Source organism: Carassius auratus, unplaced genomic scaffold (genome assembly GCF_003368295.1).
Source record: "Carassius auratus strain Wakin unplaced genomic scaffold, ASM336829v1 scaf_tig00001597, whole genome shotgun sequence".
NCBI classification, from domain to species: Eukaryota; Metazoa; Chordata; class Actinopteri; order Cypriniformes; family Cyprinidae; genus Carassius; species Carassius auratus.
Window position 1 is genome coordinate 42,487 of NW_020523373.1, and position 26,863 is coordinate 69,349.

At 36.1% G+C, this 26,863-nt stretch overlaps 1 protein-coding gene, 1 long non-coding RNA gene and 1 pseudogene across 3 annotated transcripts; 1 reads left to right on the forward strand and 2 right to left on the reverse strand.

Moving 5' to 3' along the window:
• Positions 1-13,900: 13,900 nt before the first annotated feature.
• On the forward strand, positions 13,901-19,068 carry LOC113069455 (uncharacterized). 2 transcript variants are annotated; one of them, XM_026242546.1, is made up of 5 exons: positions 13,903-14,331; positions 14,428-14,636; positions 14,718-14,828; positions 16,039-16,182; positions 18,829-19,068. In XM_026242546.1, the coding sequence occupies exons 1-5, from the start codon at positions 14,316-14,318 to the stop codon at positions 19,045-19,047; spliced, it is 699 nt and encodes a 232-aa protein (XP_026098331.1). In that variant the 5' UTR covers positions 13,903-14,315; the 3' UTR covers positions 19,048-19,068. The 2 variants fall into 2 exon arrangements, with proteins under 2 accessions (XP_026098330.1, XP_026098331.1); XM_026242545.1 differs by having other exon boundaries at positions 13,901-14,636.
• Positions 19,069-19,358: 290 nt separating this feature from the next.
• LOC113069456 (uncharacterized) lies at positions 19,359-24,474 on the reverse strand. The gene is made up of 3 exons (XR_003279728.1): positions 24,214-24,474; positions 19,583-19,631; positions 19,359-19,497 (listed from the first exon to the last, which is right to left on the reverse strand). It is a non-coding gene; the product is annotated as an uncharacterized LOC113069456 (long non-coding RNA).
• A 609-nt stretch (positions 24,475-25,083) lies between these two features.
• LOC113069457 (hyccin-like) overlaps positions 25,084-26,863 on the reverse strand; it is a 31,869-nt pseudogene continuing 30,089 nt past the window's right edge.

A 26,863-nucleotide genomic window follows, 5' to 3' on the forward strand; every position in this document is an offset into this window, starting at 1 on the left:
TGTAGTTAACTACAAGCATTAAAACCTGCACTAAAAATGAAATAAAAATATATAAAATACTAACATACTATAATTAATAATAACAAAAAGAAACTAATAAAAATGAAAAAAAAAAAAAAACGTTGTCATTCAAATAATTAAAATTAAATTAAAAATAAATGACAATAGAAAATGAAAAAAAAATGAAAAAAATGATACAAGCCTAATTATTCAAATAAAATGAAAAAAGCCTATATAAAAAATTAAAACTGTACTAAAAATAAAACAAAATAATTAGTAAAACGTTATTAACATGAAAACTGTAAATATAAAAACACTATAATAAAGACAAAACACACAAAAAATATTAAAACTATATCACTAAAATCCAAAAATCTAAAAATAAAATCTATAATAATAATTAACAAAATTAATAAAACTTTATCATTAAAATTGAAAAAAATCAATAAAACTTTATAATGAAATTATATATATATATATATATATATATATATATATATATATATATATTAAATAAAATATCGGGCAAACAGGGCGTTTTCCCGGTGGATAGATGCGCTTAAGGGACCGACAGAATGTTTTTTTTTTTTTTTTAAGGCAAGGACCATCACACACGGACAGCGAGCAGCCAGTGGCCCATTGGTTGGTCTCCTGTATTGACAGTGTAAACATCCAATCACAATGTGCTATAGATCGAGCAATGCTCCGCCTACATAAAGATCATTTCAGCTTAACTTCTTCCTCGTCTGCTTTTCCCAAGTTTCCACAGCAGCTTCATCAAGAACAGGCTTGCTCTGAAAGAGAGTAGATGAATCGGTATGAATCAAGTGCTTGATAGAGACAGGCAGGCATCTAACCTAAACTAATGCGTGCGTTCAATGAGTGTAGAACACGAAAACACTTTTTAATAAAACATAAATTCGTCCCCCATTATTTTTTTGTTTGGCCAAGTCAAGTGAAATGTGTTCATAGAGGTTTCCAGGGGCATATGTGAATAAATCTAGACTTAATAAAAAATTTAAAAAAAGACACTATATTGTCGGACTTGACATTTTCTTCTCCAAAACAATGATACACTTCCAGTTAAAAAAATGTTGAACGATAAGATTTATTTATTATATATATTTTTTAAGAATTATCTTCTGCTCACCAAATCTGCATTTATTTGATCCAAAGTACAGAAAAAGCAGTAATATTGTGAAATAGTTTTACTATTTAAAATAACTGCTTTCTAGTTTAATATATTTTAAAATATAATTTATTTCTGTGATGCTCCGCTGTATTTTCAGCATCATTCCTCCAGTCTTCAGTGTCACATGATCTTCAGAAATCATTTGATCATGCTCATTTGCTGCTCAAGAAACATTTCTGATTAACATTATTATTAATATTTAAAACAGTTTTTTCTTAATTAGGATTATTTGATTAATAAAAAGATCAAAAGATCAGAGTTTATCTGAAATGAAATAAAAAAGTTTTTTAACATTATACACTTCATCATTCAGAAGCTTGGAGTCAGTATATATATATAGATACATATACATACATAAGAAATACATATTTATATTAAAATTATTTATTATTTTTAATTATATTATATTTTTACGTGCAGAATATATTTGATCTATCATCATTTTGTCTTCATCTATGATATTCCAGAATTTATTTTATTGGATAATAACAAAATAATAATTTAAGAAAACTGTTTTTCAATTATTAACTTAAGAAAACGCTTATCCTTTATTTGTATATTTGTATATTTCAGTTGAAATTGCATGCTGAATTGCATTATTGTTTTTTAGGAAATTGTACTTATTTTTTTAAAAAAAAGTATTATATTAACTGCCTATTTATGCTGAATAATTGGAACATATTTAACATGACAAAAATATTTTAACAAAAAAAAATTATGTTTAATTTATAATTAAAATGTTTTACTATATTTATCATGTATATATCTATATCTATATATATATATATATCTATATATATATATACACACTCTAATATTACATGTAGGCTACTTTTACAGTTAAAATGTAACTTATTTTAAATAAATCATATTTATATTAAAGACATTTAACAACATTTTTAACTGTCTAAGTAAATTATAAATATGTATCACATTTGAATCACACATACATACACACACACACACACACACACACACACACACACATTATTCTAATATGATACATACAGTTCTGATCATGTATATCTAACAAAACTAAACATCTTTCCAAGATTTGCTGTCACTAACCTTGCAAACTTTGGTAAATCCAGTGATGATTTCATCCTTGAAGGACTTCATCTGCAGTTAACACAACTTTTTCTTTACACTGTAGAAAACCCTGTGTACTTTTACTCTTGTAAGCTGCATAAAGTCAGCTGATCACACTAGAGCTTACTAGACTGACGTCTTTATGAAAAATGAATGAACAACATCCTGAACTTTGCTATAAACAAGTCAGATGTTAAGGTTTGGCTTCAAATTGGTAATGGTTTAATAGTGACAATTCACCCAAGACTTAGCATCCTGTTCCAAATTCCAAACCTGTATGAGTTCCTTTAATTTGAACACAAGGATATTTTGAAGAATGCTGGTAACCAAACAATGGCGTCCGTCTGAAGATCTGCTTTTGTCTTCAGAAGAAAGAAACTACAGGTTTGAAACAAGATGAGGAAGAGTAAATTATGACTGGATTTTAAGTGCTTATTATAATAAGTATAACACAACATGTAAACTGAACAGGATATTGATGGGTAGAAGTGTTGTACTGCCATCTTGTGATAGCTTTACAGAACTTTTGTTGTGTCCAGTTCAAATAAACATAGGATCCCATTCTGACTGTATGAAATCTACAACGACACACCGAAACTTTCCATAAGTCTTACATAATACACGTTATACATATAATTCTGTAGTGACGTGGGAGGGGAAGAAAGAAAGAAAGAAAGAAACCCTTACATACATAAACCATGGTTTTACTACAAAAAAAAAAAAAATTATATATATATATATATATATATATATATATATATATATATATATAGTTATATATATATATATATATATATATATATATATATATATATATATATATATATATATATATATATATATATATATATATAGTTATATATATATATATATATATATATATATATATATATATATATATATAACTATATATATATAGTTACTAAACTTTGACTATGGTACAATTTTCGTAATGGATAAATGACTGGTCAATTTAATTTGCAAGTCAATTAACGTTACCGGCATCTTTTTTAGGAAGAGAGAGTTCTCCAAATCTTTCTCTGTCGACCAGGTTTGAGGGGAAGAAGCCTAAAACAGAAAATCTCCCTAAACTTTGCCAAACGTTAAATGTTTGGCAAAAATTTGGAGAAATTGTGTATATTTCCAACACCGGTGTTGTCCATCCCTTCACGATTAGCGATGTGTCTTGCTAATCTGCAGTGACATTTTTCGCGGCATCAATAGCCCAAATTGTAATTCTTAGTCATCTTAAATAAGTTTTACACATACTTGCACGTTTTCTGTGACGAGAAACCTGTTAAAATTACTAATAATGCTAGTATTTGTTTTGTCAGAGACTGGTCCCAACGGCAACCAGATGCGGTTGATCTGCTGTTGCTATGGTTACCACCACCTGCCCGCGAATTCTTGTCTGAAAACGTCTCCGGTTACTATCGTAACCTCGGTTCCCAGAGAGGCGGGAACGAGACATTACGTCAGCTAAGACGTATATGGGAACTCTTCCCTTTTCCACTTTCACCGAAATCTTATTGGCTAATGCCAACTGAGGGCAGCTGGCCAATTGACGCGAAGCATGCAAATACTGACAGGTCAGCGGGCAGTATAAAATGCATGGGTGCGAAAATTACGTCAGAATCAAGACTGAACGCTAGCACAGCTGAACAAACAGAGACCACGGCGGCTAACGTAATGTCTCGTTCCCGCCTCTCAGGGAACCGAGGTTACGATAGTAACCGGAGACGTTCCCTCTCGAGGCGGTAACTCAACATTACGTCAGCTAAGACGTATATGGGAACTGTATAAAATCCCGCCGTGAGAGCAGTGAAGATAAGCCCTGAACAGAGTCAATCACCCCCACACATAAGCAGGACAGTTCTAGCCAATGGCCGTGTCGCTAAGAGTGCTTGCATCTGATAGACGGAACTAGACCAATGAGACATCTGCTCTGACCCTAACAAAATTTGCATAACTTCAAGCAATAAATCGAAATCTGCACTAACCAGGGCAGACACAACGCAATAGGCACTCAAGCATGAGAGTTAAACAGAGTCGACGGCGTTTGCGGTGACTACTGCATAAACCATATAATCCATAACACAGAGTTAGCTGCCATGGTAACTACTGTATAGCTGGTTATAACAGAATGAATAAAACTTAACTCACCGAAAGTACATGTGACGCTACAGAGGGTACATCCAGCTTGTAAAACCTGGCGATTGTGTTCTGGGAAGACCAGCCAACAGCAAAACATAAATACTGGACAGACATACCTCTAGACCAGGCCCATCGGGAAGCATTTATATTGTCCTCGCAGAATGAGCTCTGATGTTGAGGGGATAATCCTTCCCCTGGCATTCGATAGCGTCCACGATCCAGTGACAAAGTCTCTGTTTAGAAACAGCACGTCCCTTATTACATCCACCAAGCACACGAACAGCTGGTCTGACTGACGAAAGGCGGCCGAGCGATTCATATACATCCGTAAAACCCTAACAGGGTCCCGGCTCCTTAACTGCAATCGAAGCTAATGGCTTGAAGAGTAGAGATAGAGCCCTCAAAACTAGAGCTAAATCCCACGGTGGCACGGAGGGCGGCCATGAAGTATAAAATCTCCTTGCTCCCCTGAGAAAACTGATTACCAGAGCGTGCTTACCGATCGTTTGCCCGTCAACCGGGGAACGAAAGTGGCAATAGTGGTCACATACACCTTCAGCGTCATACACCATCCATACTGTGCTGTAGAAAGCGCAAAACATCCGACACGGAACAGATGCCCGGGTCAATATAAATGTCCTCGCACAATTTTGTGAAAACTCCCCACTTCTGCGAGTAGCAGCGACTATTTGATGGTGCTGGCGTCTCTGTAAGCGTCCCGCTCATTAGGGTCCCCGCAGCGGCCACACATGAAGGTTCCACAGCTCGGGGCTTGGGTGCTATATTGTGCCTTTTGCCTGAGACAGCAGGTCCTGCCTGAGGGGGATTCGCCATGGGGGAGCCATCACTAACTCTCTCAGTTCTGTGAACCAGGGCTGATTCGGCCAGTTCGGGGCCACGAGTATAACTGATGCTCTCTCCTCCCTGATTTTGCACAACACAGGCAGAATCTTCACCGGAGGGAACGTGTAAGCCTGGCTTCCGGCCAACGCAATGTCAGAGCATCTCCCGGCAGGGGGGAGTGAGTTAGCGAGAAGAACGTCTTACAGTGTGTGTTCTTGCTCGTGGCAAACAAATCCACTTCCTCCCTCCCAAATCATTAGATCTGATCCTGGGTGAAGCCTCCAAACTCCTTGAGGAATCCCGTTCCTCGAAAGCATGCTCAATCCAAGGTTCAAAGTACCGGGGATGTGCGACGCTCTTATGGAGATTAAGTGTCGGTCCGCCCACAACAGGAGACTCGCTGCCTGTTTTTATAGAGCTCTGGAGCACACGCCACCCTGGCGATTTATGTACGAGACCACAGACGTGTTGTCGGTTTGAATCAGTACATGTTGCCGCTCCAATTTCGACCGAAAGGCTTGAGGGATAAGGACACCGCTTCTGCGTCTCTGAGAAAAGCTCCATGACACCACCAAAGAGGCCGGAGGGAGCAACTGAAACGTTTAGGAGCGCCCTACGGTCCGAGTCTTCCAGGAAAGCTGGGGTAAGCCATAGGTGCCTGTAAGGACGACCATGAGCCCCATGAAATGGCTGAGCAGAGCCTAGTAGCCATCAGTGCGAGATCAGTTGCCGCGTGGCGAGTCCCTGATGACGTCAGCACTACTGTGCCGCCGTCTGCCTGAAACACCTTGAGTATTGCCCTGGCATGAAAGTATAAGCTTTGTCCGTCTAAGGGCCGTGAACTGCACGGCTTGGAAGGCAGGCTGTGGTCCGAACCAAATGCAGAGGGAGACGGGCACAGGTGTGCGGTAACAGTCTCCTCGACGGGGGGAGGGTTTCCGCCCCGTCCACGTGCGTGAACATGGCCTGTGTAGCAGTGTGGGTGCGCGCCAATTGGGGAGCAGCCCACGACTTCACCACGAGCTCTTATATGCCTCAATGCCATCTGCTGGCAGCTCGACTGGAGGAGCCACGAGTCCAGTTACCTTTCACAGGAATAGTCAGGTGCATTGCAAGCGAGACCCAGCTCCGTGACAGCCTTTCCGAAGACCCTGACGAGCTCCTCCTGGAGGTCTGCAGGGCCCTCTTGGTTGGGGCGGTCCCACTGAGAGGCCCAAACCTTTTCCGACGTCGAAAACGACATGCAGTCGTTTTCCTCGCCAGCTCCGAAAAGGACGAAGTTCGCGGGGCGGAAGCTATCGTCCACCACGCTGACGTCAAACTCGTCTTCGGGCGGGGGAGGGCCCACCAGCGACTCGCTGGAGGCAGTGGGCCTCATTCCCGTTGTTTTCTGAGCCACTCTGACTCTGAGGGCGCGCACTGGCAGCTCGGCACAGTGGGCGCACGTGCGGTCCGTGTGAGAATCCCAGGGAGGTCACACAGAACTGGTGAAGGTCCGAGTCTAGCATTAGCAGCCATCGGATGCGGAGAGGAAAAACAGGGTGAGTAGTCCTCTATTGCAACTTCCACGATGACTTAGATAAGACTTCTAGCGTGAAGAAAGAGATTCTGATGTAATTTTCGCGCCCATGCATTTTATACTGCCCGCTGACCTGTCAGTATTTGCATGCTTCGCGTCAATTGGCCAGCTGTCCCCAGCTGGCATTAGCCAATAAGATTTCAGTGAAAGTGGAGAAGGGAAGAGTTCCCATATACGTCTTAGCTGACGTAATGTTGAGTTACCACCTCTAGAGGGAACGCGCTCTTTTTGTCATTCTTTAGTAGTTACTCGTTATTTTAAATGTTTGATTGAATGTTGAGGTCAAATTAAACGTTTTAATACATTTGTGTAAGTTTTAATAGAGAATGAGGTCAATTTATAGGCCAGACTTAAATATATTCGCTCAACTATTTTCAGAATAAAAAAAATAAATAATGAGAGGTTATTGTGACTATTTATCTCACAATACCGGCTTTATTTCTCAGAACTACATGAAATTGCAAGTTAAAATCTCACAATTCTGACTAAAAGAGGTTATTGCGACTATTTATCTCACAGCTTTATTTCTCAGAATTACATGAAATTAAGTTTAATTGTGAGATTTTAACTTACGATTCTGCTTTATAACTCACTATTGTGAATTTATATGTCCAAATTCTGAGAAAAAACTAAAAAAGAATTGCGATCACAATAAAAAAAATTATAATATTCAGTGGCAGAAACAGGCTTCCATAGTTTCGTTATTATAAGTACAAGAAGGAAAATAAACTTTCACTTTTTTTTTTATAACAAAGTATACACATTTATACCAATTATTCCCTCTAATCCTGTTTTATTAAAGATGTATGCTGCAGTTCACATCTGCATGTCATCATGTGTGCACAGTCAGAGAGTGATGCAAGAGATTTTACTGTGGAAATCAATGGAGAAAATACTTAGCTCAGCAAAACTCACACATTGTGGCTTAAGCTTGGGCCAGTATACATACATGTACCAAGGTCTCTTTGGCAAAAACCTGATCTCTGTGACTCGTTGCACGATGGTGCCTAGTTTGCTCAAACTGGAAAACCTAAAGTTGCTCAGTTTAAAAGCATAACTATATTTGGAGCACTTGGGTATGATTCACTTTTCTTTTCTATTTTTTTTTTTTCAGCAGTGCTGTTTGTGACTAGTGCATTGCACTTTTCTTCAGTTACATTTGATGTTTTCAGTTTCGGAAACCAAAAAAAAAAAAAAAACACCCATTACAATCACACTTCATTTCTGTGGAAAAAAAGGGCCTTGTTATAAATGTGAAATATCTGTATCTGTAGTTTCACAACATATTTCTGTGAAATAACTTCTCTTTTAAGATCAATCTTACAAAATGTGCTGACTCTGAAAAGAGTGAGTAAAGAGTAAGTGAAACCCAATTAACACGTTTACTCATTCCCCACCTGAAAAGACCAGTGCATATTGTGTTTTAGTATGTGAAACTTCAGACAAACCATCAAGACTTTATCTAAACCTGCTGCTCTGTTAGCTTAACCACAAAGACCAACTCGGTCAACCAACTCGGTTTATTGGTGTAGGGCTAAAAACCAGCACTAAGATAGAAGTTCATACTAAGCTGGGATGTTTAACAAGCCTTAAAACATAGTGTAAGATCTTCCTAGCATCTAAGGGTGTTTTCCTGTCATTACATAACCTCTCATAAAGATCTAGTACTCTGGTAACGGTGCAAAATGCAAGGATGTGAGAAAGAATTAAGATAAACTGATATGACTGCTCAGAAAAAGGAAACACTTTCATTAGTTTACCCGCTAATGACCCATTTTCTTGGAATTAGGGCAAAGTAACGCCTGTTATCTCTTCAGAATCACACCTCAACGTGGTTTCGGTTGTAGACCGCTTTCAGAGCAGGGCTTCATGCTGGAGAAATGAACGAAATAACAGAAGAAATGTTTCTCGTCTATCACCACCCACTGCTGCTTGTGCCAATGACGTAAATAAATGCAGCAGAATGCCAAAGAAATGTTTGTTAGAATGCAACCCTGTTATAATGAAACTGGGAAATTTATATATATATAGTATCAAAACCCAAGGCTTGCATTAGTCATTTTCAACGAGTTTTAAGAGGGGGAAAAGTAAAAAGATAAAAATCCAATCATGAAAAATTTAAATCAGTTATTTAAAATCAAAAATTGTTTTGATCTACAAAAGTTAAACTTCATGTCCAATAAAATTCCATGAGTCCATAAAATAAAAAAAAATAAAATAATAAAAAAGGTATATACAGCAGCATTGTTATTCTTAGCTAATGCTTTTTACAATAGTTAGCGTACTATTTTAAATCATAATAATAATTATTATAAAAAGAAGAATATCTATAAGTGAAAACTAAAGTTTTGCCTTCACAACTAAACCGAAACTACTAAAATTAAATTTAGTAACAAAACTGAATTAAAAATAAAGATAGGGTGAATTGCCCTAATGTTGGACACTTAAAGGGTTAGTTCACCGAAAAATGAAAATGATGTCATTAATGACTCACCCTCATGTCGTTCCAAACCCGTGAGACCTCCGTTCATCTTCGGGACACAGTCTCAGTCCCTCCATTGAAGCTGTGTGTACGGTATACTGTCCATGTCCAGAAAAGTAATAAAAACATCATCAAAAGTAGTCCATGTGACATTAGAGGGTCAGTTAGAATTTTTTGAAGCATCGAAAATACATTTTGGTCCAAAAACAACAAAAACTACGACTTTATTCAGCATTGTCTTCTCTTCCGGGTCTGTTGTGAGCGCGTTCACAGCACAGCACTCGATGTAACCGGATCTTCTTGAACCAGTTCATCAAATCGAACTGAATCGTTTAAAATCGTTTAAAAAGTCTTCAATACGCATTAATCCACAAATGACTTAAGCTGTTAACTTTTTTAATGTGACTGATACTCCCTCTGAGTTAAAATAAACCAATATCCCGGAGTAATTAATTTCCTCAAACAGTACACTGACTGAACTGCTGTGAAAAGAGAACAGAAGATGAACACCGAGCCGAGCCAGATAACATTTACATTTAATCATTTAGCAGACGCTTTTATCCAAAGTGACTTACAAATGAGAACAACAGAAGCAATCAGATCAACAAGAGAACAACAACAGTATACAAGTGCCATGACACGTCTCAGTCTAGTATGTTGCTGCCGTGCCAGTGGTCGTCTTGTAGGCAAGCATCAGTACCTTTAATTTTTATGCGAGCGGTTACTGGTAGCCGGTGTAACTTGATGAGGAGAGGAGTAACGTGAGTTTTTTTTGGCTCATTGAAGACAACCCTCACTGCTGCATTCTGGATCATTTGCAGAGGCTTGACAGTACATGCACAAAGACTTGCCAGGAGAACATTACAATAGTCCAGTTTGGAGAGAACAAGAGCTTGGACAAGAAGTTGGGTTGCTTGCTCTGACAGGAAGGGTCTAATCTTCCTAATGTTGTATTAGGCAAATCTGCAGTACCAGGTCGTTGTAGCAATGTGGTCAGTGAAGCTTAATTGATGATCCATCACAACTCCTAGGTTTCTGGCTGTCCTCGAAGGAGTAATGGTGGACGAATCCAGCTGTATAGAGAAGTTGTGATGAAACAATGGGTTAGCTGGGACCACCAGGAGTTCTGTCTTGGTAAGGTTAAGCTGAAGGTGATGGTCATTCATCCAGCTAGAAATGTCACTCAGACAGGCTGAAATGCGAGCAGCTACCGTTGGGTCATTTGGTTGGAATAAGAATTAGAGTTGAGTGTCATCAGCGTAGTAGTGATAAGAAAAGCCATGCTTCTGAATGACAGATCCTAATGACGTCATGTAGATGGAGAAGAGAAGTGGTCCAAGTACTGAGCCTTGAGGAACCCGAGTAGCAAGTTGTTGTGACTTCAAAACCTCACCCCTCCAAGACACACTGAAGGATCTGTCTGAGAGGTAGGACTTAACCCACAGGAGAGCAGTTCCAGAGATGCCCATCTTTCTGAGGGTGGACAGCAGAATCTGGTGATTAATGGTGTCAAAAGCAGCAGACAGATCCAGTAAGATGAGTACTGAGGATTTTGAAGCTGCTCTTGCTAGTCGCGGGGCTTTAGTAACCGAGAGCAGGGCAGTCTCAGTTGAGTGGCCACTTTTGAAGCCAGATTGGTTGCTGTCCAGGAGGTTGTTCTGTACAAGGAACATAGAAAGCTGGTTGAACACAGCTCACTCAAGTGTCTTTGCAATGAATGGTATAAGGGATAACAGTCTGTAGTTTTCAAGAAGCACTGGATTTAGAGATGGTTTCTTGAGCAGTGGGCTTACCGGAGCCTGCTTGAATGCTGTGGAAAATGTTCCAGAGTGAAGAGAGGAGTTGATAATGTTGATAAGAAGGGATTGCTTGAAGGAGGTGAGTGGGGATCGGATCAAGTGGACAAGTAGTAGGATGACTGGACAGGCTAAGTTTGGAAATGTCCATCTCTGAGAGTGGGGAGGAGGAGGAGAGAGAGTGTGCATCGGTCATTGTGAAGTTGTCCTCAGTCTGCAGTGTGGAGAATTGGTCACTGATGGTTCTTGTCTTATTTGTGAAGAAAGCTGCAAAGTCGTCAGCTGTAAGAGTTGATGGAGGAGGAGGCGGATTAAGAAGAGAAGAGAGAGTTTTGAAGAGTGTCCAAGTGTCACAACAGTTGTTAATTTTGTTGTGGTAGCAGAATGTTTTAGCCGTGAAGACATTTGCAGAGAAGGAAGAGAGGAGAAACTGATACACACTGAGGTTGGTTGAGTTTCTTGATTTATGCCATTTTCTCTCTGCAGCCCTGAGTTTAGAGCGATGTTCAAAGTTGTCCAAGCAAGAGGTTAGAGTGGAACAAAGAGTGTCCGTAGCACTGTTCGTGTCCAGAGCTGAAAACTGAGAGAGTGAAGGAAGTGAGGATGAAACCACAGAAGATAGGCGAGATGGAGAGAGTGAGCGTAGGTTCCATCGAAAGGTGACCAAGCGCCACTTGAGCATGTATTTACCAGGGTAAGACACACTTTAATTTAACCAAACTTTCCTACCAACGATGATCACGCAGTAGTCTAATAAGAAAACAAAGCAAAACACTTAAAAACTGCTGTCCTTATCTGTTGCTCGACTGTTTCTTCTGATGGGAAGTTCGGTTCTTTTCCCGCGAACTGGTTCTTTCGGACAGTTCGAAGATAAACGGAGGTCTTACGGGTTTGGAACGACATGAGGGTAAGTCATTAATGACATAATTTTCATTTTTCGGTGAACTAACCCTTCAAGGTTTCTTGTTTGTAGCTCCCCCATAAATACATGAATTCCAGTGAAACTCTGGGTTACCAAAGCTGTGGTGTCATATGATCAAAATGACATCACAGGCCTAGGTTATGCCTGCTGTGGTAATATGTGTTTGTTGAACTAGAGAACACTCAGGAATTCTATCTACACAACACAACACAGGTCTATGATAAAAGTTGCTTAGTGTCTTAATAAATGCATCAAAACTATCATATTGTATTATTTGTCCGATCATATTTGATTATTTCATCCATCCACAACCAAGAGAAATCCTAAGTTTTAAGATTCGACTGTTCTACATGAAAGGTGATTTTGGCCTTTTATCACAGACTTATCAGTGTCCCACATTAGGAAGCGGCATATTTCCTCAGACGACTTGCACTAAGAGCACTAATAGGTCTATAATTTCTTTTACGAATGTGTTATCTGTATTTTCTCTTTTGATTTATTTAGGACACACCCTTGGGTTTTTGAAATGGTATTGGGTCTGGATTTAATGTTTTGTCTGCACATCGCAATACGTCACAGAAATCTGAAATGCAAAAAATGTCCCATAATGGGGCACCTAAGACTGACAAAAGTACATAAAATTACTAAAACTGTGTTCATACACACATACACACACACACACATATACATATAAACAAAATATACAAATATTCATGACTCAACAAAACCCCACTGACCCAGTAATAAGTTCATTTAATGAAACTAGGGCATGGTTTTTATCCCTTTTTGCCAAAGCAAACCCTGAAAATTTTCTCCATTGTTTAAAATAATACCCCACACATCATTCAAACAAGGGAAGTCCTCGGTTTTACTAACCACCATCAACACACGTATAAACCACCGAGATCCTGAACGACTCAAAGCTGATGTATGAATGAATGAAATCACTTCAAGCAGAATTCAAAAAGAAGGAAAAACATTGCTTTTATTTCTTATATTTGTAAAGCTCATTTATGTTTAATAGATGCATCTTTTCTTATAATTACAATAAAATAAACTACAAGAGTCTGAAACTGTATTTGCATGTAATATTCAGTGTAATATAGTATATCATGCACTGAGCTGCAACTTTACACTGTATGTGGGTTTAGAAAAGTCACTTTCTCTTTCAGTTCAAAGACTGGGGCAAGTTGTCACAAGGTCAATATCTCGAGGTTTGAAATCAAATTAATTCACACTAATATTTTCTCTCTAACAGTATATTCGTTTAATAATTTCTGTGATTTCTATCATCCAAACACTGTTTTTGTCAGATTTTATCACCCTATAATGCATAATATAAAAATTGATAATATAGTAATAATTAAACAATTATATTTTGAAAAATGTCAGTGTTATTAAACAAAATTTTACTATATATTACAACTGTATATAAAAATCAATAGCCACATATATATTAAATAGAGAGAAAAAAAGAAAATAATTAAAGATAAAATGCATGAACTCAAATCAAAATCAGGGCCGTTTTCTATCTTCCTAAATGACAAAACCATTTTAAACTATAAAAGATTATGAAGTTCAAACTATAAAATGATATATACAAACTATAAGTCCAAAAAATATTTTGTATGTCACTTTGTGGCTTGCCAAATATTTGAAAAAAAAAAAAAAAAAAAAAAAAAATTAAGTAGCCTATAATGCATATTTTAATAACTTATATTAAATGAACATATAATTTGCAAGATGGTCTATATATATATATATATATATATATATATATATATATATATATATATTTGTGTGTGTGTATTTATGTGTATATATGGCCTTTATAAAAACTTTTATACATTTATAAAAAAAAAACATTTTTTTTAAATATGCATTTAAAAACTTCTTGCAGTGTCACTGAATAGCTAATTTTGTGACAACATGCCCCACTGTAAAGGCCTCTATCCTCATACAGAAACATTCATAAAAATAAATGCACTTAAATCAATCGATCAATAACGGTCTCAAAACTGAAATCAAGTTGTGAAATCCTATGTTTAGACGGGGGGAAAAATAACAGAAACAAAGTATTCATTTATGAAAAATGAAGCAGGGTAGTTTTTCCCTCTTCCTAAATGATGAAAAGGTTTTGAAAGGCGGGTTGAGAGACGTGAAACCCCAAGTGTGTGTATAAAAACCACTAGAGACGCACGGCTCAGAAGTCTCCCGAGTTTTCTTGAAGACATCGCACACAAGCTTGCGTAATCAGGATGTCGTCAGCTCAGAGTAAGTTCAGTGCTGGAGACGGAGAGCAGACGGACGGACAGACTGACACAGCTCTTCATGTTCTCTCTCTCTCTCTCTCTCTCACTTCCTCTGCAGACGCAGCGCTCTTCCTGTCTGTCGTACTGGCAGTGTTCATCAGTCTGGTGGATGCAGTGCCTGCCTACAGCGGTCTGGCCGAACTATCCGAAACATCTAGGGACGAGGTTCAGGACGTGGAGGGAAAGAGTCCTCTGAGCGAGCGGCAGAAGTGGTATCTGACGGCCCGAGATCTGCACAGAGACGTCAAGACGCTGCGAGACCAGCAGGTGCATCTCAACTCACATCAACATCACTGCAATGATGCTCAGTGATACTCAATCTAACTCTGAGCTCCCCCTGTATCTCAGTTTGAGAGGGACTTCAGAGAGATGGTGAACATGACGGCGTGTGAAGGCGTGAGGATCAAAACCCCTCTCCTCAGACCCTCAGACGGCTGTCTGTCCAGAAACTTCAGCACGGTAAGAACACTCTTCCTCTCGAAGGACTCAAATGCTTTATTTGCAGCTCTCGGTTTAATCAGGAGCACGCTTCTGAGTCCTAAGCTGGTTTTAAATTGAAAAACATTAAACATTCACATTTTTAAACTTTTTTTTTATTGTTGTTTATTTGTATTTATATATTTTATATTTGTTGTAATTTTTAAACCACATTGTTATTAGGTTATTAATACGTTATATTTTTTATTATTTAACTATATTAACAGGTCATTTTATCATTATATTTAGAAAATTGTTAGTTTTAAATCTCTCATTTCAAAACAATAACATTAAAATTGTGAAAAGAAAATATTGTCTCTAAACACTTAACATTTTGTAGTGTATTATGAAATGATATGAACAAAACTTTTTTAAAAACATTTTATAAATATTAACAAAGTTAAATTATTTTAAAATGCATTATATATTTAATCTTCTATTTATATATTTCATATTTTAAATAATATTTAAATCACATTATTAGTTTTTTATATTTTGCTATATATTTTCATTTATATTTATATAACTATATTAACATGCATTTTTTATATTTAATATTTATATTTAAAGAATTGTTAGTTTTCAATTTCACATTTCAAAACAATAACATATTTAAATTGTGAAAAAATTGTGAAAATACTTAACATTTTGTAATGTATTATGAGCTGACATGAAAAAACATTTTTTTTGTAAACATTTTATAAACATTAACAAAGTTTAATGATTCATTATAATACATTATACATTAAATTTATTTAAATATTTAATATTAGATTTGTATATATATATATATATATATATATATATATATATATATATATATATATATATATATATATATATATATATATATATATATTTATATATATGTATTATATTTAGAAAATTGCTAGTTCATTTAAAAAAAAAAGGATTAACAAATGATACTTCATTTTAAAGTGAATATTTAATCACATTTTCAAGTTGGTGTCTTTTTTAAGTCACTATATAATTTCCATACTTCTGTGTTATTTCATTGTTTTGATAAGTAACTGTAATAATAATAGCAATACACAAAAGCTACTTCACTACTACACATAATAAATGTATTATAATAACTGTTAAAATAATTGAGTAGATGTGTCCAAATGTCTGACTGTTTTTCAAATGTTTTATTACTTTAAAATCAATCACCCGCCCACCAATGTTTCAGGAGAGGTGTCTGAGCCGTATATACATTGTCCTGTCCTGGTACAGAGAGAACTGGAGCATCATTGAGAAGGAAAACCTGACCTCTAGCCTTGTGAAGGACGTCAAACACGGGAGCAAACGGCTGCTGGAGGCCATTCACAGACAGGTACACACACCTCTGGCTAAAACCACGGATAAATGCAGATTTATTGACGGAAAGGTCACATGACTGAAATGTTGCATTAAAATGCTATTTGCATTGTGCGTTATTAATCTTTATTTATTTATTTTGTTGTCAGATTATTGCTTTTCTTTATTTATACACACCTGCCTATTTTATTTATTAGGAGTTTGATTTATTCTTATATATATATATATACTGTATATATATGTGTGTGTATATATACTATAGTACGATGGCATTTTAGTGGCACATTGCAACAAAAAAAAAAAATATATATTATGGGAATAAAGTCGAAACTGGCCTACTATGAGAATAAAGAAGATATATTAGAAGAAAAGTCGAAATGTTATGAGAATAAAGTCGAAATGTTTAGTGAATAAAATTTTTATACTATGAGAATAAAGTCTAAATGTTTTGAGAATAAAGTCCAAATATTATAATAATACATTTTCATATATTTGGAATTTTCGAATGAATTGTTTCACATAAATACAGCGATCTGATTTCAAATCAATCCCGGTGGCCTTCAACTTCTCCCACTTCGTTCAATTCAAGTATCCATGCGCAATAAAGGCTTACTCTCTAAATAATATAACTTTAATTTCCACTATTTACATTCTTGAAACATTTTGACTTTATTCTTGCAACATTTGACTTTATTCTCGTAACATTTTGACTTTATTCTCGTAACATTTCGACCTTATTCTCGTAACATTTCAACTTTATTCTCGTAACATTTTGACTTTATTCTCGTAACATTTCGACTTTATTCTCGTAACATTTCAACTTTATTCTCGTAACATTTCGACTTTATTTTCGTAACATTTCGACTTTATTCTCGTGGTATTACGATTTTATTCACTAAACATTTCGACTTTATTCTCGTAACATTTCGACCTTATTCTCGTAACATTTCGACTTTATTCTCGTAACATTTCGACTTTATTCTCGTAACATTTAGACAATACTTTATTCTCGTAACAGTTACACTTTATTCACTAAACATTTTGATTTTATTCTCGTAATATTTCGACTTTATTCTCGTAGTATTATGATTTTATTCATTAAACATTTCGACTTTATTCTCGTAACATTTTGACTTTATTCTCGTAACATTTTGACTTTATTCTCGTAACATTTCGACCTTATTCTCGTAACATTTCGACTTTATTCTCATAACATTTCGACTTTATTCTCGTAACATTTCGACAATACTTTATTCTCGTAACAGTTACACTTTATTCACTAAACATTTTGATATTATTCTCGTAATATTTCGACTTTATTCTCGTAGTATTATGATTTTATTCATTAAACATTTCGACTTTATTCTCGTAACATTTTGACTTTATTCTCGTAACATTTTGACTTTATTCTCGTAACATTTCGACCTTATTCTCGTAACATTTCAACTTTATTCTCGTAACATTTTGACTTTATTCTCGTAACATTTCGACTTTATTCTCGTAACATTTCAACTTTATTCTCGTAACATTTCGACTTTATTTTCGTAACATTTCGACTTTATTCTCGTGGTATTACGATTTTATTCACTAAACATTTCGACTTTATTCTCGTAACATTTCGACCTTATTCTCGTAACATTTCGACTTTATTCTCATAACATTTCGACTTTATTCTCGTAACATTTTGACAATACTTTATTCTCGTAACAGTTAGACTTTATTCACTAAACATTTTGATTTTATTCTCGTAATATTTTGACTTTATTCTCGTAGTATTATGATTTTATTCACTAAACATTTCGACTTTATTCTCGTAACATTTCAACTTTATACTCGTAACATTTTGACTTTATTCTCGTAATATTTTGACTTTATTCTCGTAGTATTACGATTTTATTCTCGTAACATTTCGACTTTATACTCGTAACATTTCGACTTTATTCTCATAACATTTCGACTTTATTCTCGTAACATTTCGACTTTATTCTCGTAACATTTCGACTTTATTCTCATAACATTTCGACTTTATTCTCATAACATTTCGACTTTATTCTCATAACATTTCGACTTTATTCTCGTAACATTTCGACTTTATTCTCGTAACATTTGGACAATATTTGGAGGAGATACAACTATTTGAAAATTTGGAATCTGAGGGTGCAGAAAAATCTAAATATTGAGAAAATCATCTTTAAAGTTGTTTAAATGAATTCTTAGCCATACATATTACTAATCAAAAATTAAGTTTTGATATATTTACAGTAGGACATTTACTAAATATCTTCATGGAACATGATCTTTACTCAATATCCTAATGATGTTTGGCATAAAATAAAAATTTGTAATTTTGAACAATACAATGTATTGTTGGCTGTTGCTACATATATACCCCAGAGACTTAAGACTGCATTTGTGCTCCAGGGACACAAATATATAACAGGTCCAGGTCAAAGTCAAACATTGAAGTTAAATTTTCTAACGTAAATATATCAAAATTCAAAACTTAATTTTTGATAAGTAATATGCATTGCTAAAAATTCATCTGGACAACTTTAAAGATGATTTTCACAATATTTCACGTATAAACTAAATAAAAAAATGTTTTCATGTGAGCTCAGCAGTCTTCTGAACTTATATGAACAGGTCTGGTGTGTCTTTGCAGCTGCAGATAGCGGACGGACAGGAGGATCAGATCTCCAGCGCTCCTCTATCGGTCAGATCCACATGGACACACAAGACCACGGTCCACTCGATCCTGTTCAACTTCAGCAGCGTGATGATCGACTCGTACAGAGCCCTTCATTACATCAGCAAACGCAAAGCAGCGCACCGAGCTAAAGACACCAAGAGACCCGCAAACTGGAGCTCTGACAAGAACTGATTTATCCTGACTATCCTATTTATTTATTTAATCCAGGGCATGATAATTTAATATTTATGAGTCTGTTAATTTATGAACAACACTGATATTTATAAATGCACTATTTGTGGAATTTATTTTTATCGCCTGTGCATGGCCTTAGTACAACGCTGGAAATCAGTGCTGATGAACTGGTTTAGTTTATTTGAAACTGAAAAACTGAGACCATGCATCTAATTTGAGTCAATAATAAAAAAAAAACAACAAAAAAAACAAAGAAAGCTCGGTTACATTTTGTGCGTTTCTCAATTGCAGTGTTTTAGAAAGAGGAAGCAGAAGTCTTGAAATAACACAAACGTTACTGGAGTATTTACATCCGAGCACAGCGTCTCGTGAGACGATGGATGTCTTCATGAGGTTTGTGAATAGGTCTGGAGTTTCTGTCAGGAGCGTCTTCATCCCCAAAGCAAACTGGAAACACAAGATAACGTCAGTCTTCAGCAGCTCTATGTGCTGAAACACAGAGATCTTCACACGAGCGACTCACTGAACTCACCTGAACACCGAGGGTTCAGGCATCCCTGGATCAGCTCCACGCTTGAATCCTGAAGAATTTAAATATATAAATGTATAAACACGTAAATATTTTCAAAATATATACTGTATGTGTGTGTATTTATATATACATAATACATATACACAGTACACACACATTATGTAAACAAAAATGTTTATGTTGGATGCGATTAATCGCGATCGTTTGACAGCACTAGTTTAAATATGATTTATTTATTAAATCGAAATTATATATACATAGAAATGTAAAGCAATTTCTCCCTATCACTTTTGTGTTTTCCCTTGTTTCCCTGAATCTATTACAATTCAATGTCATTTTTTATTTTTAATTCTATTTTTTGCAACACAGCAAAAACAATGCAATTGAGATTTTGGGAGAAAGTCTGTTTAATTGTCACTAATAAAGTCAATGCAAAAAAAAAAAAAAGTATTCCTTTTCTTAACGCAATTTTTTTTCTTTTGTGAGTTTCACTGATCTACAACCGTTCATAAACTCATCTGAGGTTTTATGTAATATTACAAAATGACCAAATGCAGAGTAATATATTTGATCCTGGAGCACAAAAACAGTCTTGAGTATCTAGGGTATATTTGTAACAATAGCTAACAATACATTGTATGGGTCAAAATTATAGATTTTTCTTTCACGCCAAAAATCATTAGTATATTAAGTAAAGATCATGTTCCATTAAGATATTTAGTCAATTTCCTATTGTAAATATCAAAACGTAATTTTTGATTAGTAATATGCATTGCTAAGAATTCATTCTGACAACTTTAAATCTGATTTTCTTGATTTTTTTGCACCGTCAGATTCCAGATTTTCAAATAGTTGCATCTCAGATAAATATTGCCTGATTCTAACAAACCACACATCAATGGAAAGCTTATGTAAAATTGAAAAAGTGACACTTGTGACTGTTTTTGTGCTCCAGGGTCACATCATGTACTGTCCATGTATTTATTGCATCACTCTCGCTCTCTCTTCTTGACAGAGAAAGCCTTGAGTGGCTGGATTTGACTAGCATCATGAGACCGCCTCAAATCCAGAGCACAAAAACAGTCCGAGCACATGCAATCCTTCCTGTTTTCATCCAGTGTTGTTCTGAATAACAGAACGAGAGCGTCATTTGTGCGAGATCTCCAAGAATCCAGATGAATCCTGACTTCTTGAGCAACAGCGTTCAGAAGAGCTGTGAGGAATAACAGAGCGCTCTCTTCTGCTTCTCATATTCTAGTATTACTCTCACGCTGGATATCTCTGAGCTCCAACCACATAAACAACTCCTTTTCTGCTAAATAAATGCCATATGTGGACTGTAAATATTTATTTTAGTTGAGACAGATATTATGCGGAAAACAAGTGAGCTCATGCTGGTTTAATTGTTGGATTGTGTGCTCCAATTTACTTGTTTATTTTATTTTAGTTTATTTATTATTTTTAAACAGTCATATCATATATTTATATTTTACATAACTTTACAATAGCTATACATTATAGAATCTTTATATTATATTTTGTCTATTAAATACTTTTTATAAATAATTTATGAAAGTTTCATATGTACATATATATGATCATATACATTCATGTTTCTAATTATAACTTATTATAAATTGATTTATATATATATAAAACAAATACAACATCTATTTATAATATATTCTAATTATAAATATGAATGTGTACACACACACAAACAGATTTACATTTAATATTTAAAATAAAAGTTCTATATATATATATGGGTCAAAGACGAAAAAGTGTTTAAGCATAAAAAAAGTGTAATACTGCTTTAAACTGTTCTAGTTTTTTCCCCCAAAAAATGCTAAAAGTTTTCTGTTTTATTTTATTGCAATTTTGTTTTTGTTTTTCTGAGCAAAAAATAAACATCATACATTTTCCCCTGATTTACAGAAGACACCCAGTAAAATGTCATTCAGTGTAACAATCTTGTCAGGCATATTTACAACAAAAATCAATATATGACATATTAAAAGACTAATTACTTTCACCCCAAATACTAATGAGTTGTAATTTTTAGTGCTGCTACGACGCGTCGACGTCATCGATTACGTCGACTACAAAAATACGTCGACGTGCGTGAAATGCGTGGACGCGTCACACTGTTTGTTTACATCTCGCGTAACGGCAAACTGGTAATGGAGAAAGTTGCATTCTATCACAAAAACAGAGACCACTGTTATCAAAAGTATGGGAATACTTTAAACACAGGACAAATAAAATGGCCCTTTGCAAAACCGATATGGTGTACCACGGCATTCTGAAAAGTTGAGATGTTTTTAACACGATGCGCCTGGAAAAAAACGAGCGTGTCGAACCGCGTGTGCGTCGCGACCGTGACGCTTCCATTATGAGCGCGCTTATCGCGTGCCTACATTGGAAATAACGAACTTGAGCGCGCAACAGACGCGACATGTGAACGGCTCCTTAAAAGACAGCACGCCGCGAGACAACAGTCACAAACCACCGAGCTACCCCGAATCAGCTCTAGATCTCTGGAAACCATGCTAAACCATAGCAGAACCCTGACTACATTTTATGGTTTTTGATGCTAGAGAACATTTCATGACGTCTCAGACAACTGTAAATTTATGGCTACTGTAGTTTAATTATAAAAGTTATCATAAGCTCATATTTACCATAGTAAAATAATTTTCTTTGCCTCTATTATTTTATACTGTAAAAACTTCAACCACATTGGTTGAAAATTAATAAAGGTTGAAATATTATATTAGAAGTTGTACTCATATTTTTTTTGTAAAGTTATCCAAAAGATTCATGAGCTAATAAAAAAGAACATTAGATTAATTATTTATTGTAATAAAAATAATCGTTAGATTAGTCGACTAATCGAAAAAAATAATCGTTAGTTGCAGCTCTAGTAATTTTACATTTTTAACATTTGCCACTATCCTAGGTTTTGCCCACTTGTCAGTAAGAATTTTTTACTAATTTAAAACACAATAAAATTTAATATGCTCCATTATTCTTTTAGATATTTTAATATGTACACGTCAGAATACGCTTGTTGTTTGAATCTTTGCATAAATATTGTGTTACACTGAATGACAATGTTACATTATTTCAACCAAATTTTGAAGTTTTATCTATATACTTGTGTACACATACAAGACCAATGATAATCTCCCTCGATCTGGGGCTCCACACAAGATCTCACCCCGTGGGGTCAAAATGACCACAAGAAGGGTGAGCAGAAATCCCAGAACCACACAGGGGGAGCTAGTGAATGACCCGCAGAGAGCTGGGACAAAAGTACGGCGCCAGGGACTCAAATCCTGCAGTGCCAGACGTGTCCCCCTGCTTGAGTCAGTACATGTCTGAAGTTTGCTAGAGAGCATTTGGATGATCCAGAAGAGGATTGGGACAATGTCGTATGGTCAGATGAAAACAAAAGAGAACTTTTTGGTAAAAACTCAACTGTCTTGTTTGGAGGAGAATGATCTGAATGGAGGAATGGGCCAAAATACCAGCAACAGTGTGTGAAAACCTTGTGAAGACTTACAGAAAATGTTTGACCTCTGTCATCCCCAATTATCGGGGCGTAGCAACAGCAGGAAGTGATGCGCTTCAGACACTTAACGACCGCACACACCATTAAACTCCACATCATGATCAGAAATGATGCAGAATCTCAAACACAGAGGCTTTTAATGAGGATGAATTAAAATAAGAACATCAGAGATGAATTCAAATCAACACTTATCCAGAAATCAAACGGACTGACGACTAATTTAGACATGCATGCACACGCTTTCTTATGAAAGCCTGATTCTGTCAGGGAATAAAAAAATTTTATGACTTTTTTCCTCGGAATTGCATGTGATATAAAGTCAGAAATGCTAGATTTAAACTTGCAATTTTGAGAAAAAAAGTGTCTATTTAAAAAAAAAAATACTCTAGTCTTTTTTTCTCAGAATAAAAAAAAAATATGAATAAGACTTTGCAATTTATTCATTTATGCAACTGTAAGACATAAACTCGCATTTCTGAGAAATAAAGTCATCAACTGCATGAAAAGTGTCTCACAATTGTGACTTTAAATCCCACAATGCTGAGTTCATATCTCACAATTACGAAAAAAAAGTCAGAATTGCAAGATAAGTCAAAAATATCTGTTTTTATTTTTTTATTCAGTGGCAGAAACAGGGTTCCATAGTTTCTGTCCCTAATATGTGACCCTTTAACACAAAACTAGTCATAAGGGTCCATTTTTAGAAAGTTTTTTTTTAAATGAGTCTCTCCTGCTCACCAAGTCTGCATTTATTTGTTAAAAAATACAGTAAAATAGTGAATTATTTTTACTATTTATATAACTCATTTTTATGCGGATATCTGTTAAGATGTAATTTATTTATTTGATCAAACCTGTATTTTCAGCATCACTCCTCCAGTCTTCAATGTCATTTGATATTCAGAAATCGTAATAATATTCTGATTCGCTGCTCAAGAAAAATTTCTGATTATTATCAGTGTTGTAAACAGTTGTGCTGCCGCTATATATGTTTCAAAAGAGCTCATATGAAGCCAGATAATGAGTGTAAATGTTGTAATCACGCTTCACTGACCCAGGTACAACACGGTGGGGATGAAACCCCAGCGGATGATGAACTGGCCGCACTGGAACACCTGCTGCAGCCGCTGCTTGCTCTCTTTACTCAGTTTGGACATCATTTCACTCTCATTACTCAGTTTGGACAACATTTCATTCAGATTTAATCAAAGATCGTCTCTGGATGCGATGTGGAGCAGTGAAGGGCACATAAGAGCGCAGAAAGCACGTGTGTGCCGTAAAGTGCGCGGCGGAGGCGTCCTGCGACAGTCGCGAAAAAAGCGCCACACTGACATCTAGTGGCCACACGGGGAACATATTTTATTTTTCATTTAACCTGTTAACTGCCACCTGGCCCCTCGGTGGGCCCCCATCGATTACTTCACTATATTACAGTTAAATCCTAATCTAATCATGACAAACTATATTTATTTGGAAAGGTCTAAGACTCCTAAATAGATATTTAAAAAAAAATCTTTTTTGTTAAAAATAATTTAGGAAAAGTAAGATTAATTTATGGCAAGAGTGCACCTCAAAAACCTACATCATAACAGGAGACAAAAAAAGTCTGCTTTCTTGTCTTTTTCTCTATGACACTTTAGAAATCAACAAATAATATATGTCACTTGAAAACATAAAATCTCAAAATTCATCCTTTGATACCCATTTTAAAATCAAACATTGCATTATCATGAAAATTTTACATCAAAATCATGTTACAAAATGTTTTTAGTCATGAATTATAAAAATGTAGGTTTGGGTCATGCACTTTCAAATCTATGTTCAAAAACTGAGTGACAGTTAACAGGGTAATTGAATTCCACTTTATTTCATGTTGCTTTATTTATAAAAAAACTCATTCATATCAAATGTTACATGTAAATGCATGCATTTTAACAATTACCTCAAAATGCTTCATAATGGCAAATAAAATAATACGTTTTAATTATACTATACTATTATTTTATTTTACTTCGTTATCAGTGAAAAACGTGTCATTAATACAAAAATAAATATTATGTGTCACTGCCAATGCATTCTGACAGTTTCCTTGAATTAGTGAATAACGAAAGTGAATTAAGATAAAACCCTAGACAGAAAATAAATTCAGAGTTCACTGTTGTTTAAAGATGAAAAATGTAATCCTTTCATCTCCAAACTCTTTAAATACAACGAAAGAAAAATCTGCATTGAGTATCTGTAATTAAAAGATATTCAGCAAAATATTTTTAACTTGCTATTTAAAAATCCATTCACTTTGAAATAGACGTCTTTATTTTCAGAAACTGTAACGGTGATAAACAAAAGGCAAAATAATAATATTTACAATTCACAACCAAATATTCACATTCTCCAAATAATCTGAGCACGGACACATTATGAAGGATCCACTAGAAAAACACAAACCACTGAGAGCAGAAAAACACCATCCTACAAAACAAAACAATAAAAGATGAAAAATCAATGCTGTAATTAGATTCACCGATTCCGTTTTAAATCAAGAAATGATTTGTGGCTTATAATCACACGGTTTCATGGGGCTCTGGTTAGCAGCTGGTTAACTAAAACCAATCCTAAACCAGCCGTCCGAGTGTCCAGGCATCTCTTATGGCTTCGCAAACAGCAACTCAATTAATAACCATATTGCTTTTGAAACACCACGACTGTCACTGAAGAAGAATCTTGTTTTGGTCTGATTTCAACAGGATCTTCCTCTCGGGTTTGTATTCAAGCAGCCGTTTTTTACTGTGAAGGGATGGCTTCGGTTCAAGCCCAGTGCATGCTGGGATACGCAGAGAAGAGAAACTACATACACACACAAAAAAAATAGTTTGTATCGTCTTTATAAATACACAATATCTGACTTCACGAGGACCTTTTAAAAACACTTTAAAAATACATGACTTTGGTTATCAATCACGACTGACCAAAAAATTTTTTTAGGAAAAAACTAAATCAACGTCCTGTAAGGTGCTGCAGTTTCATTGCCACCAGGTGGCAGCAGTGAGCGTCTCGGGTCACAGGTCAGAGGTCACATGGACACTGATGGTGGGCGAGCGCTGCCGGTGCGGGTGGGCGGGGCTTAGGTGTTCCAGATAAGCCACGCCCCCGTGGTCTGCTTCTGCGACGTGATTGGACGAGGGGCTGGCCACAGCGAGGACGTTGCTGACCTGTTCGAAGGAGCGTGAGAAGACTGCGCTGGCGGTGCGTGACAGACTCAGAGAGCCGCTCTTGGGCACTGATTGGCTGGCGGTCAGCGTCAGCCGCTTGAGTGACAGCAGCTCCAGGTTCTCGCTCATGGCGCGGACCGCGGCCTGTTTGCGTGTCAGCTGATCCGAGCCGGAGGCCGCCTCCTTGTCCTTGTCCTTGTCTCTGCTGGAGCGGCCCGTCAGGCGGCGCAGACCCTTCCCGCTCAGTTTCCCGCCGCTGCTGCTGATGACGATGGTCGGAGGGCTGCTCGGAGCGGCGGACGCTTGTGTGCAGATGCCCTCGTCCACCTCCGAGATCTCCGTCAGCTCATCCGGGGAACCCAGATCCACTGCATCTGAGGTGGAGAGAGAGAGAGAGACAGAGAGAGAGAGAGAGAGAGACAGAGAGAGAGAGAGACAGAGAGAGAGAGACAGAGAGAACGGATCAGAGCGCTGGCGATTTTACTGTTTTTGATT